General features: G+C 39.5%; 1 protein-coding gene across 8 annotated transcripts in view; it reads right to left on the bottom strand.

Moving 5' to 3' along the window:
- dpp9 (dipeptidyl-peptidase 9) overlaps nucleotides 1-17,979 on the bottom strand; it is an 88,280-nt gene that overhangs the window by 15,064 nt on the left and 55,237 nt on the right. For all 8 annotated transcript variants that reach the window (XM_048559939.2, XM_048559938.2, XM_048559944.2 and 5 more), the window contains 8 exons: nucleotides 17,905-17,966; nucleotides 16,271-16,371; nucleotides 15,259-15,436; nucleotides 11,919-12,078; nucleotides 10,950-11,029; nucleotides 8,921-9,073; nucleotides 7,863-7,998; nucleotides 4,067-4,212 (listed from right to left, as the gene is read on the bottom strand). In XM_048559939.2, the coding sequence (XP_048415896.1) occupies nucleotides 4,067-4,212; nucleotides 7,863-7,998; nucleotides 8,921-9,073; nucleotides 10,950-11,029; nucleotides 11,919-12,078; nucleotides 15,259-15,436; nucleotides 16,271-16,371; nucleotides 17,905-17,966 (1,016 nt within the window). The remainder of the gene's footprint in view (nucleotides 1-4,066; nucleotides 4,213-7,862; nucleotides 7,999-8,920; nucleotides 9,074-10,949; nucleotides 11,030-11,918; nucleotides 12,079-15,258; nucleotides 15,437-16,270; nucleotides 16,372-17,904; nucleotides 17,967-17,979) is intronic.

Below are 17,979 nucleotides of genomic sequence, written 5' to 3'. Positions count from 1 at the left end.
GTATCCCTGTTTCTACTGTTTAGTCATGCATCTTAAGTTTATTATCCATACTACCATTCTGCTAAAGTCTTCCAAATGTATGGTGCCGGAATTGGTCAATATATCCCAGCTGAACCAAGCTTTGAGAGGCTGGCCAATTCCACATCCATGCCGCTGCAGCCACTCAGTGCTTCAATTTTATTCAAATCCTTCACAAGACATTTTACTAAACACTTTTTGGAAGGGCATATTTTTGCACCAACTGCCCTCAGCCATTCTCTCCATTACTTGAAGGAGCTCAACAACTTACTCATTTCAAGGCAGTGAACTGGGGTATTGCTGGAGCCAAAAAAACCTGCTGTCAAAGCTGGTCTTACACTCAGCAGGAACAGATACAAGAGCTCGACATTGTAACTGGAACAGCAATTTTAAAATATCAAGTAGACTCTGATTGGACTGTGGTCCAAGAGGTTTTAGTCAATATGGCTAAACCATTTGGGAATACAAGTCTGTGCATCTTGAACGTACTGGGTCTGGGAAGAGGTCATGGAAGAAAGGGGAACCACATAGGGAGTTCATTGGGGTGTAGGAGAAAAAGGAGTAGCTGAGTATATTAAAGGTTGTGGAAGAACAGCAAGCCATAAGTTGGGTAATTAGGGGTTAAAAGTACAATTGTGAAATTTGCACTGGTAATGGCTACCTCAGAGGTTAACAAAATTGAAGATTGTTAAAAAGTGCACCATAGAATCCCTACAATGTGGATGCAGGCCATTCAGCCCATTGATTCCACAAAGACCTTCCAAAGAGCATCCCAACCAGATCCACCCCCTACCTTAGATACTATGGGAAATTTAGCATTACCAATCCACCTTACCTGCACATCTTTGGACTGTGGGAGGAAACCGGAGCACTGGGAAGCAACCCACACAGACATGGGGAGAACGTGCAAACTCTACACAGTCACCCAAGGGTGGAATCAAACCCGGGTCCCTGGCGCTGTGAGGCAGCAGTGCTAACCATTGAGGCACCATGCCCTCAGAACTGGGTTGGTCAGTAAACAATTTTCACAAACACCAATGTTATTTATGGCCATGTTCTTAAGTTCCTTCTTCAAAATTATTTTGATATATATATGCTGCAGCAAGTGGCAAACTTGCTAATAGTGTAGTACGAATGGACACCTTTCCAGCTCAGTAGTGGGATACACACAAAGCTTGGAAAGATGCTACCAAATGGGTCAATGGGGTTTCAACTAAAACTTTACCTTGTGAAAAAGCACCCTAACACTGACGGACCACACGTAAAGTTCTTGCACGCGTTGAAAAAGCTGCTACTTTTCAAAACCACACAGGCAGGCATGAGTACATCACTGTGTGAATCATCTACAGGATGCAAGAAGTTTTTTAAAAAAGCCAGAATGCACAGTACACAACAAACACAAATAAAAGGATGGCAAGATATTCTTTTAGTTCAACTGGCACTGACACAAAAAAACGAGTGAAAGCCATCAAACCAAATATAAAGAAGAGTTCTGCAATTGTTCAATAGATCTGGCAGCGTCATGGAGAATGGAAGTACCACAGGCATTAACTTGGGTTTCTTTTTCCAAAGATCCTGACTAAAGTGCAAAACATTTCCAGCATTTCCATTTTTATTTTTGATTCCTAAATGTTGTATTTCGCTTTTCCTGCTGTCTCATATCCAATAAGCACACTTCCCATTGTCCTCTGTCCACACACCCCACACAAGTTCAAATGCCACAGGTGCAGGTTAACAAAGCCAAGTTTCACAATTCCAGCTTTACACAAGTATTCCTGCATTGTACAAACCTAAAATCACATTCCTTAACAGCAGAATACAAGTTACTTGCTGCTGATTCAGCTGAGATTATCCTGTTAATTACAGCATCAATTTGTGCGTTTGTCTGGTAAAAAGTCACCAGTGTTAGGTCTACCCAGTCTGGCTTAAGGTTATGTTGTGGACAATCCAATAACATGCACCTGCTTTCCCCATGCTATCAGATTAGCCAGTGGTTGGTTTGGTTATGCATTTTTATTGCCAAGTCATAGAGTCATAAAGCACGGCAACAGATCCTTCAGTCCAAACTGTCCATGTAGACTAGATATTCTAATTTAATCTAGTCTCATTTCCTAGCGTTTGGCCCGTATCCCTCTAAATGCTTCCTATTCATAGACCCTTCCAGATGCCTTCTAAATGTTGCAATTGTATCAGCCTCCACCACTTCCACAGGCAGCTCATTCCATACACGCACGACCCTCTAATGTGAAAAAAGTACCCCTTAGGTCCCATTTAAATCTTTCCCCTGTCACCTTAAACCTAGCTTTGGACTCTCCTATTTTTGGGGAAGAGACTGACTATTCACCCTATCCACGCTCATGATTTTATAAACCTTTCTAAGGTCACCCCTCATTCTCCGCACTCCAGGGAAAATAGCCCCAGCCTATTTAGCCTCTCCCTGAAGCTCAAACCCTCCGACCCTGGCAAGATCCTTGTAAATCTTTTCCGAACCCTCTCAAGTTTCACAAAATCTTTCCAAAAGCAGAGACCAACTACCTTGCCTTGTATCATCTCAACTCCAACAGACCTCCCAACTTAAGATAATAAGGTGTGGAGCTGGATGAATGCAGCAGGCCAAGCAGCATCAGAGGAGCAGGAAAGCTGATGATTCAGGTCTGGACCCTTCTTCAGAAATGGGGGAGGGGACGGGGATTCTGAAATAAAGAGAGAGGGGAGGCGGATGGAAGGTGGAAAAAGGAGCAGACGGGTGGAGAGGTGGTGGACAGGTCAAAGAGGTAGGGATGGAGCCAGTAAAAGTGAGTGTAGTTGGGGAGTTAGGATGGGGTTGGTCAGTCAAAGGAAGATGGACAGGTCAAGGAGGCAGGGGTGAGGCTGATAGTAAGTAGGGGATGGGGGTGGGGTAGGTCAGTGAGGTGAAAGGAGCAGATAGGTGGTAGAAAAGACGGACATGTCAAGGAGGCGGGGACTAGCTGGGCTGGTTTTAAGATGAGATCGGAGGTGGGGAGATTTTGAAGCTTGTGAAGTCCACATTGAGATCATTGGGCTGCTGGGTTCCAAAGCAAAATGTAAGGTGCTGTTTCTGCAACCTTCGGGTAGCATCATTGTGACACTGGAGGCGGCCTAGGATGGACATTCAAGGAGTGGGAGAGGGAGTTGAAGTGGTTTGCGACTGGGAGGTGCAGTGTTTGTCACAAACTGAGAGTTGGCATTCCACAAAATGGTCTCCAAGCCCCTGCTTGGTTTCCCTGATATAGAGGGGGCCACATCGGGAACAGCGGATACAAACACCACATTAGCAGATGTGTAGGTGAATTTCTGTTTAATATGCAAGGTTTTCTTGAGGCCTGGGTTGGGGGTGAGGGGGGACGCGTAGGGGCAGGTGTAGCACTTCCTGCGGTTGCAGGGAAAAGTGCTGGGGGTGGTGGGGCTAGTGGGGAGTGTGGAGCAGACAAGGGAGTCCCAGAAAGCGCAGTCTCCCCACTCCCAATTTAATCCCAGTTTAAAAAGAACACTAAATTAGTCACTAAACAAGAAAGTGTCGGATACAGGAAATCAGAAACAAGAACAGCAATCACTGAAAATACAGCGATTTCTGAAGAAGGGCCCCTGGACCCAGAATGTTAACTCTGTCTCTCCCCCAAAGATCCTGCCAGCCTTGTTGAGATTTCCCGGCAATTTCTGTTTTCATTAACCACTAGTAACTAATAGGTAATAGGTATAAGACATCCACCTCTCAATGTACAGCTCAGATTAAAAGAAAATCACCAACTAATTCAGTATAGCTATATCGGTTAGCTCAATATATTTGGGTTAGATCTTGGAATTCTCTACCTAACATTGCCATGTACATTTCCCAAACAGCCTATAGCTTTTTAAGGTCACAGCTGAGCACCATGCTCTCAAAAACAATTACGGACTGGCAATAAACGCTGGCCAGGACGCAATACAGCAATGTGAAAGAAAAATAAATTAGCTTCTAAACATTAAAATAAAATTCAGATTTCAGAAGAGTTTCTTCGTGCTTAAAGACATTTTCTGGGAGTCTTACCTGCGGCCCTCCGTATACAAAGAGGATAGTGGGGTACTTGCGGGCTGGCTGCAGGTTGTGAGGTTTATATAACATGCCGTACAGCTTGAAACCTGATTTACTAGGGAAGCTGAAAATTTCAGGTGGCACATAATCAGGTGGGCAACCTGTTCAAGACAAGGGAGAAAGGTTAAAATTTACTCGACAAAGTGACAAGGATTTAGGTCAGCTTGTCATTGCTTCATCCAGCTTTAATTACAACTCTGGTGGCATTAACACTGTTCAAAGCTCAACTGAAGCTCTTGCAGTGACAATAATACACAGTATAGCACTAAAACAGAACAGATAGCAGTGCTTTAATCCTGAGTCTGCTGTTCTCAGTTTCATGAACAGTTCAGTCTCTTAAACTGTTCCGAAAGTCTTATGCTGGGCAAGAAAAGGCCAGGGTGCTTACTGTTCTGTTAGCCAGTTCTCTGTACCACTAATGCAGGTATGGATTTACACCAAAGTATTGCTCACAGTAGCACTGCCGAATAACACTCGTTGTTTAAGTTTACACAAAGCCTCAATTCAGTGAGAAATAATATGCAGAGCAGCTGGCCTGAAGGGCTACACCCAAGAAACTGCCATCATCTTCAGCGTGGTGAAGGATAAAGCCAAGTCACAGTCAGCCTAGCAATTATTTTCATATTGTCCCTGTTCCTATTTAGATTGTTTAATTTTAATCGCGAGAACAAGAATGTTTTAGTCTTCATGTTATTTTAATTTGATTGACAAACAAACAGGAATTCCTGAAGGGGGCCTCAGTAAAGCTCAGGAGCACAAACTTCAAGCAGAATGCAGCAGTAAGTGAATATGAATAAATCACTTGGATCTTGAAACCACAATTTTGCAATCAAGCTTTAGCTTGGGCAGCTATGTTCTGGATACTAGGCTTGTCCTATTTCAGCCACTCTATGATGAGAAACACAATACAAAACCGCTTATTTACAATGGAACTCCACCTAGTGCCCCATCAATGAATGTTAGATTTAAATCTTTATTTCTTTGAATTGCAGTTACAGGGTACAATACTTGTTAACTTTGCTTAAAGGCTGCACTCTCTTCTCATTTATTGTTAAACCAACACTACATCCTTTGCAAAGGTTTTGGCTTTTACTGAGATACAATTCCATGGATACTTGTTGAACATTAGTAGAACTCTTAATTCTACACGTGCCTCAATAGTAAAATATAGCAAACATTTTATTAACTAGCACCTACAGTATGAAGTATATGCTATTTGATTAAGAGGTAAACACAATCAACATAAAAACACACACTCAAGTAATTGAAGCATAATGTAGGGGGTATACATGTCACAGTTAAACTTTATTTGCAGCATAAATATCTTAAATAATCCTGCAACTTTGCCTTAAATACAACTTACTAGCAGACAGCACTCTGTCTTCAGATGGCTATTTGTACAGCACAGATATTGCAATAATACTGTAAACTTTGCAGTACTTGAGGTACAGTTGGGTCAGATACAACACGAAAGTCCTGTTCTCATGCGAACTCGTGTTATAAGAAAATCAGGTAATAACCGAGCCATTTAAACTAATGGGGCTGGAATCACGCTATAGCCAATACAGGTAATGAATGTTTACATTCTACAAATAGCGGTCTAAATTGTTCAATCTCGTTAAAGCCAATTCGCATTAAAAAACATATGCCATGGCAGAACCAACTATATTTGATTTTTGCTGGTTTATCGAGTGTGCTGGTTCTCAAGGTGCCAATTAAAACAAAGTCTGTTGTACTAGTCGGCTGCTGAAATGTCGAAAGCATCACTGTCAAGACCAATTCTGTTCTTAATTGACACATACAAATCTGTAAATCAGAGGAGAGTTGATGGACCCATAATCAGCAGGATAACAAGAATCGCATAAGTTAGTATGTGTGACCTTATTGGTGCTTGGGTAACTGGACATTATCCTGGGTTTGCATTAATCCTCACCTTCTCGAATTTCCCAAACTCTATGTTGACTTCAGAAGAATGTTGAGCTAATAACTCTGGAGGTCAGTGGTTCAAGACCATCCTCTGCATGTCTGTTTCGAAATTGGTCAAGCACATTCAACTATTAACTGAAAGATTTGTGGTTCAATCTCACATAGGGAGAATTTCTTGACGTCTCTTTAGGCTCTGGATTACATAATATTTTCTAGGCTCTTGTGATGCAGTAGTAGTGTCCCTACTGCTGGGTCAGAAGGCCCAGGTTCAAGTTCCACCAAATGATGTGTACCTTAACATGTCAGAACAGGTTGACTAAAAATATTGACACAGACTTAATCAGCTGAGACACTGGAATCCCAGCATTAGCTGCAAAGACCGCACCAAAATGGTGAAAATTAGTTAGCACATCAATCAACTCACTGATTTTAAGGCTCTGACAGTAGAAGACCTAGATCAATTATACATTTGTTGGGGAGATTATTAAATACTGGTACTTTAACAGCCAACAAAGTGTCCCTTTATATAGAATAAACATCTGAGTATTCATGTCAGGAAATGAAAAGATTACACGTTAGTATACTTCTTACTAAAAAAACTATGTTTACCAGACATTTTTTGCTGGGCATCCTGATTTTCAAAATTAGTGAATATGTTGGTTTCTAATAAAAACCACAATGGCAACGTGCACATTCCAGTTTTAAGTTTCTTGCAATGGTTTTCCAATAGGAACATGCTCCACATCATGAACTTTTCTTTGCATCAAAAATTAAACCAGAGTAAACATTCAGAAAAACTACGATAGCAATATTTTGCTATTAGCAGACTGAGGTGTGCATGAATTTCTACCTTTTTTCTGTCCCTCTTTACAAAGTACAGAGGGATAAAAAATTGGCAGAAACTGCCTACTTTACTATTGCACAACAGATTGTGAAAACTAAATTCAAAAAGCTGCCCATTCTACTCAATTCTGAAAAACAAAATACCATACAACTGCAATTTTTTTTTGGTCAATCTTTTCTTTGGATTAATTTCTTGCTGTGAAGAAAATTCTCAAGAACTTGACCATCTCCAACACTTTCCAGAAACAAAATTACTTCTTAGCTTGAACATACGGTCACAACTGTTAAAGACATCATAGCCACCTCAATCCTGTACTTGCCATATATCCACCCACATGCTGAGAGGAGACTATGGTGGACTGGAAATGTCACAGTACTAGCAATTCAGAGATACAGGTTAATGCTCTGGGTGCATAAAGGTTCAAACCCCACCAAAATAGCTGATGGAATATAACTTAATAAATATGTCTGGAATATCAAACTAGTCTGAGAAATGGTAACTAGGACAGCGGTCATCAATTTTGTAAAATCCCATTTTAGTGAAGGAAATCTGCCATCCTTACCTGGCCTACAATGAGACTCCAGGCCCACAGCAAAATGGTTGATTCTTAACTGTCCTCTGAAATCGCTTAGAAAGTCACTCAGCTCAAGGGCAGTTGAAGATGGCAACAAATCCCTGTCAGTGACATCCTCATCCCGTGAAAGAATAAAGAAAAAAATGCTGAAGGCACTGGATAGCAAGGTTACTTTCCATCCCTTCCCTTCACCCACCCCATTTTACTTTGCCTAGGGGCAACTAAGCAAATTGTGGAGCTCCAGCTGCCACATTCGTGATGAATACAGCTGCATTGACTATGCAATCAGACTGAACAATCTAGTCTCTAACCTTGTCAACCAAGGCACCAAACAGCTAGCTGCATATTTGAATGATACAAAGTATTTACTTATTTGTTACAATGGCATATTTCATTAGGGCACATACCTGCAGCCTCCATCATGCTGGCACAGAATTCTGGCTTTTTGTGCAAATGATCTTCTTCAGGACCCGTCAATTTGTATATGTGAACACAGGGAGGTGTGCTAACATTACTGTAATGGCTGATGAACATGTCAAAGTTCTGTGGAAATATTAAGAGAACGTTAAGACAGTGTGTTAAAAGATCAAGTTCTTATACTGTGAAAGGTACAGGATCGTATAGTTACATTAAAGTCAGTAATGAAGTGAAACCTTTGCAAATTCATGGATCAGTTATGTTCTGACTCTGTCAGGCAGTTGAGTTGCTAAACACAGCAGCTTTTATGGCTGTGTGTTCATACCTACTCTTCGTCCCAGTGACCAACCACGCAGACCAGTTTGTTCCTATTTGATGGTCGAGGCAAGTAGACAGAGTTAGACACAAATTAGCCACAACTGAACTGAATGATGAAACAGGGTTGAACCGCTGAATGAGTTTCTCCTGGTCCTAAGCAGCTCAAGGTCTGTTTGTTTTATTCAAAACTCTAGAATTTCTGACACTGGAATTGGAAGAAAACGGGAAACAACTATTCTTTTAATCTTGCTTAACAATGAGTTTTTTTTTTAAACGGAGGAAATACTAGTAAACCCTGATACCCCATCCATGCTAACCTGAGTTGCCTTGAAGAAATGGTCACACTGCCTTGAAGTAGTACAGCTAATTTCAGAATTGTATTGAAATAGGGAACACTCTCTCTTTGAAACCATGTCAGTAAGTGTAATTCTGCTTATTTGGAGCACAATGAACAAAACAGATATATGGAAGTTAAATACAAAATAGTTTTATGAATACAGTACAAATTACTTTCCTTGAATTGAGAAATCTAGATGAAGATCACAGCAGAAACAAAGCTGAAAACAACGTAATTCAGAAACTGATTGGGTAGTTTGGAAGAATTGGAAGACAGGATTGTATTGAGACAGCAGGTGACCAGGCATCTCCTTTTGTGACTCGCTGATATAGATCTTCATCACTGAACTGTAAGAATATAAAACTAATAATAGTGAAAACATGAAATACTCACCTGGCTAACTGAGCAGCTATGAGAGAAGCCAGGTTTTGTAAGTTGAACTATCTCCCCTGGATATTCATAATTGACCACATAGAGGTGATGTTCTAGTGGAGTGTCTTTAGTGGCTTGGAAGTAGACCAATTTTGTTGCCTCATTCACCCAGATCTGAAAAACACAGTAAGTACAAATGGTACCATGTCCTATAACATCACAAAACAGAATACTTCACCACTATTGCTTATCATTCTTTTCAGTTAAAATAGAAAACCAAAATCACACAATGAATTTTAAAGTTGTGTTATCCTTTTATAACATACTTATAATGCAAAAGCTCATTGTTTCTATCACTGCCAGCACCAGATTTGTAGTATTGCTACTCCACCCTACTAGGGAAATTGAAGGTGCTCAGTCAAGATTTGGCACATTTCAAGAAAATCCTATAAGTATAGTAACATATGCTTCCTTGAAACCAAAGTCAAGACATTGGTAGCTGAGAAAAAAGTCAGGTGAAGTTAGATTGTCCTGCCTTCTAAGACAACTGTTTTCTATCACCTACTAAATTAACATGGATAAAGGATTTCAGTTCTGTATTGCCACAAAGTACACCTTTTAGAAGCAATGACATGGGGGTTCAACTCATTACCACCTTGTTTGGTGGAGGTGGCAGGTTAACTTCCAGTGATGTAACAGTCCATAAACGGAACTTATACTAATTGTGACTGGAGAGGGTGACCAATACCTGTGGAACTCATTCAAAAGATAAGAAAAATGGTCTCAACAGTAAAACAGAATAAGTAATTGTGCATGATCTTTCGGGGTGGCAGTTGCATAGCAGTGATGTCTCTTGAAAAGTAATCCAACAACCTAGGCTGATGTTTTGAAGACATGGCTTCAAATCCCACCATGGTAGATGGTGAAATTTAAATTCAACAGAATTTGGAATTAACTGTTGGTCCAACGGTGACCTCAAAACGTGCTATCCTTGCTTGGTCTAGCCTACATGTGGTTCTAAACCAAGTGCACCACTGACTCTTCATTGCTACCTGAAAATGACCCAAGGAAATGTAAATTGGATAAGGAAAAAACTGTTGATCTTGTGACTGACTCCTATGTCCCACACAAGCAGAAAAATAAGACCTATACTTGCTTTGTATGCAAGCATATATATTTCAACGCCATTGTTCAAATCAACTAGACTTTTTTTTGGATAAATCCCAACAGGAGAGAACAATGACTATCTTGTGTAAAAAGTAGTTTGCAATATATCATACAGTCCAGAGGTTCCCAATGATACGCCAACATGAAAAGACAAAGGAACCTAAAAAGTGATTCAGTGTGAAGTACTGGAGAATTTTGATAACCTGATCAGGCTCTAGAAGATTTGTACATTAGCAGAGTTAGCCATCCTCATTTGGGACAGTAATAGGATTATTTCAAGTTGGGTGTAGCACATTTCTCCCTTCCAGGAACATGGTGGTAAATGTAAATTGTGCTAATATTCTTAAGGGGATTTTACAAAATTGTTCTGTCCAAACTCTTCACAGATATAAAATCCAAGTATATTTATTTTTCCTATTCACGTCCGTACCTAGAATTTGTACTTTCACAGAAAATATCCCTTTTAACTCCTAGCCTTCTGCTCAGAAATAAATCTCAGAAGGTACATTTTCAATACAATAACAAGCATTCCTTGCTTTTCCTTAAAAACGTATTACTTCACATTTATTCTCATAAACACCAAAACTGCACAAGTGCTAGGTGCTAGCTGAGAGATATGGTCATTGACAGTTACAGCTTTCACTCAAAATTTCTTAACTGAAGAATGGGAACTTTAAGTAGTTTTTAGTGGGTAATCTTTGTTCGTGGAACGACACCCAAGCAAACGCCATGAGGACAGGGGAAGCATATTTCAGGTTATAGAATTATTCTGAGCACCATTCATGAAGTTTACAAATCTTTTCAATTTACAACCTGGCTATGATTCCCATTTAGCTGATGAGCAAAGCCACCAATTGTCAAAGCCCATCTACTGTAAGCTTACCCTGGAGCCATGTCTTGCCAGTACTTCCCACTCACCACTAGTTAACACAACCTCCTCTTTGACTGGGCATTTAAAATCATCTGAAAACAAAGATCCAATAATTAGTCTAAAACACTGGTACAAAAAATGTGAAATGATACAACACAAGCTACACAGAGAAGACAGGAAAAAAACATCAGTTGAGACGGTGGGGTTATGATCACCATCCAGCAATTTTTTCTTCCCCAGAACAACTGCATTACAAATCATATTATAAACATCAGACTATCTCAGAACAAAATGACTAATTTTATTAGGACATAGAACAGGATACAGTAACATGACATTCACAGTAAAAATGGCAAAAGGTTGGCACAACAAACAAGTTTTGTGCCCTTACGTCATCACCTAATACACCCTAAGGAACAATCTTATTTCTCAATTGCCCTGCAGAGGCCGATGGCACCACGATTTTTAGAGTAAAACCACAAATTTTAGAACATCATTTATTTATTACAGTAATAACTAGACAAGACGTGAATCAAGTCCAGAACAGCTTAAATACTCTATGTCACTTGTATTAAATCTATTAATATGCAACAGGTTTGACCATTTGGGTTATACAGTTCCCAGCGGCCACCTATTAACACTCAACCATCCATAATTTGACACTTCTATTGGAGGCATCACACAATTATCTGCCATGTAGAATAGAGAAACAGCGCTTTCCGGGATATGGTGTATTAGATTGAAGACCCCGCAGCTGGCTTTGTCATTTTAATGAAATACATGTGTTGCAAAAAGCAGCAAACTTCAAATGTGCTAAGTCAACAAACTTTTTGGCATATTAACACATCAACACACATAATAAGCTGTGATATGTTGAGTAATAATCGTGTCATTTTGTCCCTACTCTCTGCCTGCTCAGTATCTTTCCCACCGATGCAATACAGCTATAAAGGAAGGTAAAAGGAAAGAACAACAGCTCACCTGCACTTGGACTACACTGCTTTGCCCACTGATAGCAGCTTGGCTTTAGAATTGAAGTAATCCGATATAAATGGCAAAACCCTGTCTGTGATTCATTAGCCCAGATAAAAGATATTTCATCATCTCTAGTTTGTACAAAAGGATAAAATATGTCATGAACCTGTAACAGAAAAGGGTGGGCGGTGAATATAATTAGTGTGGTTCTTAAGATTAAACAAGCACGAAATAGATCATCCCAGTACTAACTCAAAATGATTAACAATCATCCTCCCCGCTTAACTTATCTCTGGTTGTCGCTAGACTTTGTACAAATATTAACTTACTTAATACACTGACAATTCTGCATTGCTACTCCCTGACCCTTAAATGTAATCAAATTACCAAAATATTAATCCAGAAATTAGATTTACGAATCCTATGTTCAAGCTTAACTGTACTAAAATTTACACACATACCTTTTGCCCGATCTACCCTGGATCTTCCTGAACAGGTACCTTTTGTTATGATAGAGCAGAAACCAATCCAGGAAATACCTCAGCCAGTAACAAAGAATCAGCTGTGGAAACCACACTATTTTTTCAGAAGTAAATGCATCCTATTCAGTACTTTAACTGTGCAGCAGCCAGATTGACAGCTACCAAGAAAGGATAAGTAGGTTCAGTGCCCAGTTAAGATGGTACAAAGGTGCTAGGATGAGACACAGAGTCTCTCAAGCAACACATGAACAAACACATACACACATATATACATAATAAAAGTGTGCATGTGCAAGAGAGATAGAGAGAAAGAAGGGGCAGATGCCAGATGTACGAAGGTGGGGTGAGTAAGGGAATTATAATGTCAGGAAATGGTTGGGTGGTCAAGGTAGGTCAAAAGGGTCAGCACGGCTTCTGTGTCTAGCGGAATAGTGGGGTAAGATCTATGGTCAGACAGGGATTTAATTTAACACTTAGCCAGGAGTCAAAGGAGGTTTTCAATCCTCTAAATATTCCTGGCTAACTATTAAGCTTAAGTGAGTCAGAGCTTCCCAAAACCTCCAACTCTCTAAAGACTCTTCTTGTAGCTTCTAGACATGTAACAACCAACCTGGAAAATGAAAATACCCAAAAATAATTTGAATGGAGTCAGCTATATCAGAATTTCTGAGCCAAATTTTCACTGCAGTCTACTCTGCAAAAACTATAATTTGGTCACTGAAATTTTTGGGGCATTCAGGTACCCATCCTCTAAAGTCCCTAAAATGTGCACAATATTCCAAATGTTGAATTTATTACTTACTTAAAGTCCTTACTACAATACAGTTACCAAAAAATCTAACAGAGTCCAATCCACCAACAGCCCATCGAGCTGGCAGTTATACGTTAGCACAGATAGAGGATTGTTGAATAGAGGCTAACTAACAGAGAATTGAAACAAAGGACACATTTTTTGGATGGCACAGGCATCAGCGCTGGGGCTGAAATTAGTTATAATACACATTAATGACATAGATGGTGGAAGTGAATATACTATCACCGAGTTTGTAGATGATACAAAAATAGACAGAAACACGAGCAGTGACGATGACAGATGAATTGTAATGTGGAAAGATTTTGAGGCAGGAAGAATAAAGGAGCTGAGTATCATCTACAATAGAGAGAGACTGCAGAAAGCTACAGCACAGGGGTGTTTTTGGGGTCCTTATGAACAGCAAAACACTAGCATCCAAGTTCAGCCAGTTACAGGGCAGGCAAGCAAACTATTGGCTTTAATTTCAAAAGGAATGGAGTAAATAAACAGAAAGATCTTGCTAAAACTATGCAAGGGAATTAGTCAGAATTATAGCTTAACAGTTTTGGTCAGCTTATCTAAGGCAGTCCAGAGAAAGTTCACTAGATGGATTCTGAGTACGGAGGGATTTTCTTATGAGGAGAAGTCAAGTAGGTTAGGCTTGTACTCTAGAGTTTTAGAAAGGCCTTACTAAAGCATATAAAAATTTTAGGGTGCTTAATAGTCTGAAAGTTGTTTTGCCTTGTGGGAGAGAATAGGACCTTATAACTTCAGAGTAAGGGGTCATCCAGTTGAGATAGAGATGAGTAGGGGTTTCTTCCCCTCCAAGGTTACTGAGCCTGTGGGAATTCATCATCACGGAGGGATGGTGAGGCTAGGTCATTAAGTTGCAATAATTACACCAAAACACTTTCCTATTTGGTTAATTAGAATCCTCTAATCACGGATATTATTCTGTCTCAAAAATGCTTAGAGAGATTTGAGCATACTTTTAAATCTGCTTAATTCATTCAGATCACTCTACGTGCTTTTAATTGGCCTCTCATTTGCCACCTGCCCAAAATTTTTCAACAAATGTTATCACAACAATAATTCTTAAAATTCTCAGTAATCTAAAACGAATGACTAGTCACCATGCAAAATTTATTTGCTTTATTAGCCCTACATCATTACCCTCTGCTTCATATTACCAAGCCATTTTTAAAATCCAGTTATATGGTTCCAAATAAAATAGACTCAAGGCGCATTTAAATCAAATCAACATTTCTATTTATCCTTCAGAGGACTCTTGCGGTGGATTGGTGGAGTTCTTACATCTGATCTCTGTCTGCTCTTGAAGACTGTCATACACGTCCATGAAGATTATTTGATACAAAAAACGACTTATTCTTCAGCCTTAGCCCTAGACAGAACTGTAGAATGAGTGAACTTAAGGCACAATTTGGGAAAAGACACCTATACCATCTGGCTGCCAATCTTCTGCCAGGATTACCAGAGTTGCGATTCAATTCAGACTAATCTATAAGGAGTCACAAATCCTAGAACATTTACAACACACTAGATTGCCATTCAACCCATCGTGTCCATACTAGTGCTTTGCAAGAGAAACTCACCTAGCTTTCCCAATGAGTAGAGGGGATGACTGTGCAACACCACACAGACGGATGCATCATCAATTCCAAAGTTCCGTTCCAAGTCATATATCACCCTGACAAATATTGCCATTCCTTCACTGTCAGTGGATCAAAATCCTGAAGTTCCCTTTGCATCGCTGTGTCCCATGAAAGAATAAAAAATACTTCTTTGCCCTTTCCTCACAGTTCTGCATTTTTCTCTTCAGCCAATAATGAAAGCAAAGTCCTCAATGCCTACTAGCTACTGCACACCACAAAATGAATCTTAGTCTAAACCTAGCTGTAAGGAACCAGAGAAAGGTTAAGGAGACTCATTAATGCAATGCTAAAATTGGAAGACTTGTAACAAAAAGCATTCCATTGTCTTTCATGAATCTTCAATTGAGGAAATTATTTCCTGAAGACTATATTTTTGCTCTTCATTCAGGTTCACTTACATTTATCCATATATCTGTCACTTCTTCATAAATAACGTGTGGATGAACAGTTTCTGGCACAGTCTCTACAAACTTAAGTCTTTCATTCTCATCCTTAGTTACAGGAATAAATAGTGAGGTTGGAATCAAAACCAAACGAAGTCTCTGTTGAGGTCGATCGAGTAACACTGCCCAAGCACTATCACAAAAAGGAAAGAAAAACAATCTTATTCACTGCTGTAATAGGTGCTTTCTAGCGAGGGCTTTTGGAAAATGAGTCTATTGTTGGTTATAGGCGATAGGCTTTTTAGGTCCAACAAACTGATTTGAGAGTGCAATTTGTGCTCTCTGCTATCTTGAACACAAATTTCTTGAACTCCAGTGCAACCCACTGCTTAAGAATGCAAGCAAATAATTGTGGGGGATTTGGACCATTCCACTTTCCCTACTTAGGTGCCCTTAAATCTGACTGTAGATTCACAAAGCCATACATCTGGTCAGGAATGTTATATGGTCCTGTGGGTTAGGTACTTTACACTCAAAGATAGTTGTTCTGCACTCACTGTGCTGGCTGTAATCAAGAGTTGGAACATCTTCAAACTCGTCTCAAAAATGTTTCAGTAGTTCTGGACTAAAAGGGTAAAACCTATTCATAAGATTTGGATTTAAATCAACAGGTCTTCTGTTGAGTCAACACAGAAGTTTTATAATTTAATAGTTGAGATTATGTTAGGATTTCTTCACAAATATACCAGAATTGGCCAGTATTAAATTGTGCCTGAAAATTCAAGACAAATGTGAATAATACTGGTGGCAGGACAGGGAGGTGCAGTTAATGGGTAAGAGACAAGGCAGAATGCACTAGCAATTTTGATTGTTTATCGCACACAGGGTATAATGCAATGGTCTCTTCCTTTCTATAATACTCTGATAAACTTAAGCATTTGATTATATTTCTTAATTTTTGTTCTAAAAAATGGATAAATGCATTCTGAAGACAACTACATAGTAACCCATAAGGAAGGGAACGTACAAATTTCCATCTTTCGTCCATCCAGCTCGTGCAATGTACTCAATGCCAGGGAAAAGAATCTCAAATGGCTGAACTAACTCTTTATCTTGCGCACTCAGGATCTAACAAAGAGGGGAAGAAATTAAGTAATGATTAGCATTGTAGTTAGCTGTATTAACGGTGTGATGAATCAACCACAGTACCAGGGATTTCTTAAATTACAAAGTCAAAGTGTGGTGAGAAATCAATTTCTTCCTATAAAATTTTTGGGAAAATAAAAATTTTGCAGACTCACGACGCCAGGTTATAGTCCAACAGATTTATTTGAAATCGGAGATCTTCTCCTTGGTCAGACTTCACCTGACAAAGCAACTGCACTCAGGAAGCTTGTGATTTCAAATAAATCTGTTGGACTATAACCTGGTGTCATGTGACTTCTAACTTTGTCCACCCCTGTCCAACACCAGCTCCTCCACATCAAAACTTTTAAGGCTAGATGAAGGCAACTTAATCCCATTCTTCTACCTCTTCCCACAGCCTTTAAAAGAAAATTGATTTAGCAATCAAAATACATGGAAGGTCTATTATTTCTGGTTGAACATTTCATGTGTATTTTGTTAAATACCCTTTACTGATAAATTCTGCCTAGTGAAAACAGATTCTTTCTTCCATCCACTTTATTAAAATTTCCATTTTGAGCATCCTTATATTATTTTAACATTCAGAACTAACACAAGGCAAGTCCAAATTAACAGACAGTGGTTGGAAATAGTACAGCCCATATATTAAATGCCAGACACAACCAATAATGGCCCCATTCTTTAAAATCATCTTCTTCATGAAGAATTTTAGCTCCTCTAAAGAACTAGCCACCACCCCCCACCTCCCGCTGACAGCAGCTCTCCTCTACCCCAGTTCCACAGCCAGAATCTTGATTTGAAAGACACACTTCTCCAGATTTCTCTTTAATTTGCTCTCGGGTTCACCTTATTTTTGGATTTGAGTTGACCACTTAAGGAGACTGCACACCAGTGGTGGCCAGGCTATGCTTCAGCATCTAAACATAGGAACAGTTCTAGCTTCTTATCCCCTCTGTTGCCAATAAGAACTGTTAGGCATCCTTGAGCCTCAAATTCTAACAGTGTGATGTTACAAATGATTTCTAGAGATTCTCTGAGCCATGAATCCCTCGACAGTAGAGGTACTGACGGCATTTAGCTACCTGAATCATAATGTTCTGCTTGCCTGCTCTCCAGTGTCCTGTTTACACCAGAACCAATCTTAGCGATCTGTTAATACCTGATAAGTATTTCTACTGTGATCCTATCCAGAACCTGAGGTATCCAAGACACATTTGAATATACAAATTCAAAATAAGAGGCTGCCACTCTGCCGATCACAGCTGAACTGATCACTCCACATTCCTGACTTCCCTCAATAATCCTTCACCCACTTGTTTATCAAGGTTCTATCTACCTGTACCTTAAAAATATTCAAGACTAATGCCAAGTTTTAGGAAGTATAAACGGAAAAATTCATTATCTGTATGTGAAAATGCAGGAAAACAGTTCCATGACTTATAACAAGGTGAATCTTTCAACATAAATAAATGTTTTATCACACCTACGTATCCAACATTTCAAAGGAATACTTACAGTCCCATGGCTGTCTGCTCTGAACTCAGACAATTTAAGTGTTATCTTGGGATTCTTACTTCCTGTGAGGGTGAG

This window comes from Stegostoma tigrinum, chromosome 30 (assembly GCF_030684315.1).
Source record: "Stegostoma tigrinum isolate sSteTig4 chromosome 30, sSteTig4.hap1, whole genome shotgun sequence".
NCBI lineage: Eukaryota > Metazoa > Chordata > Chondrichthyes > Orectolobiformes > Stegostomatidae > Stegostoma > Stegostoma tigrinum.
Note: the sequence above shows the minus strand (reverse complement) of the source record. Positions and strands in the feature narration are given on the sequence as shown.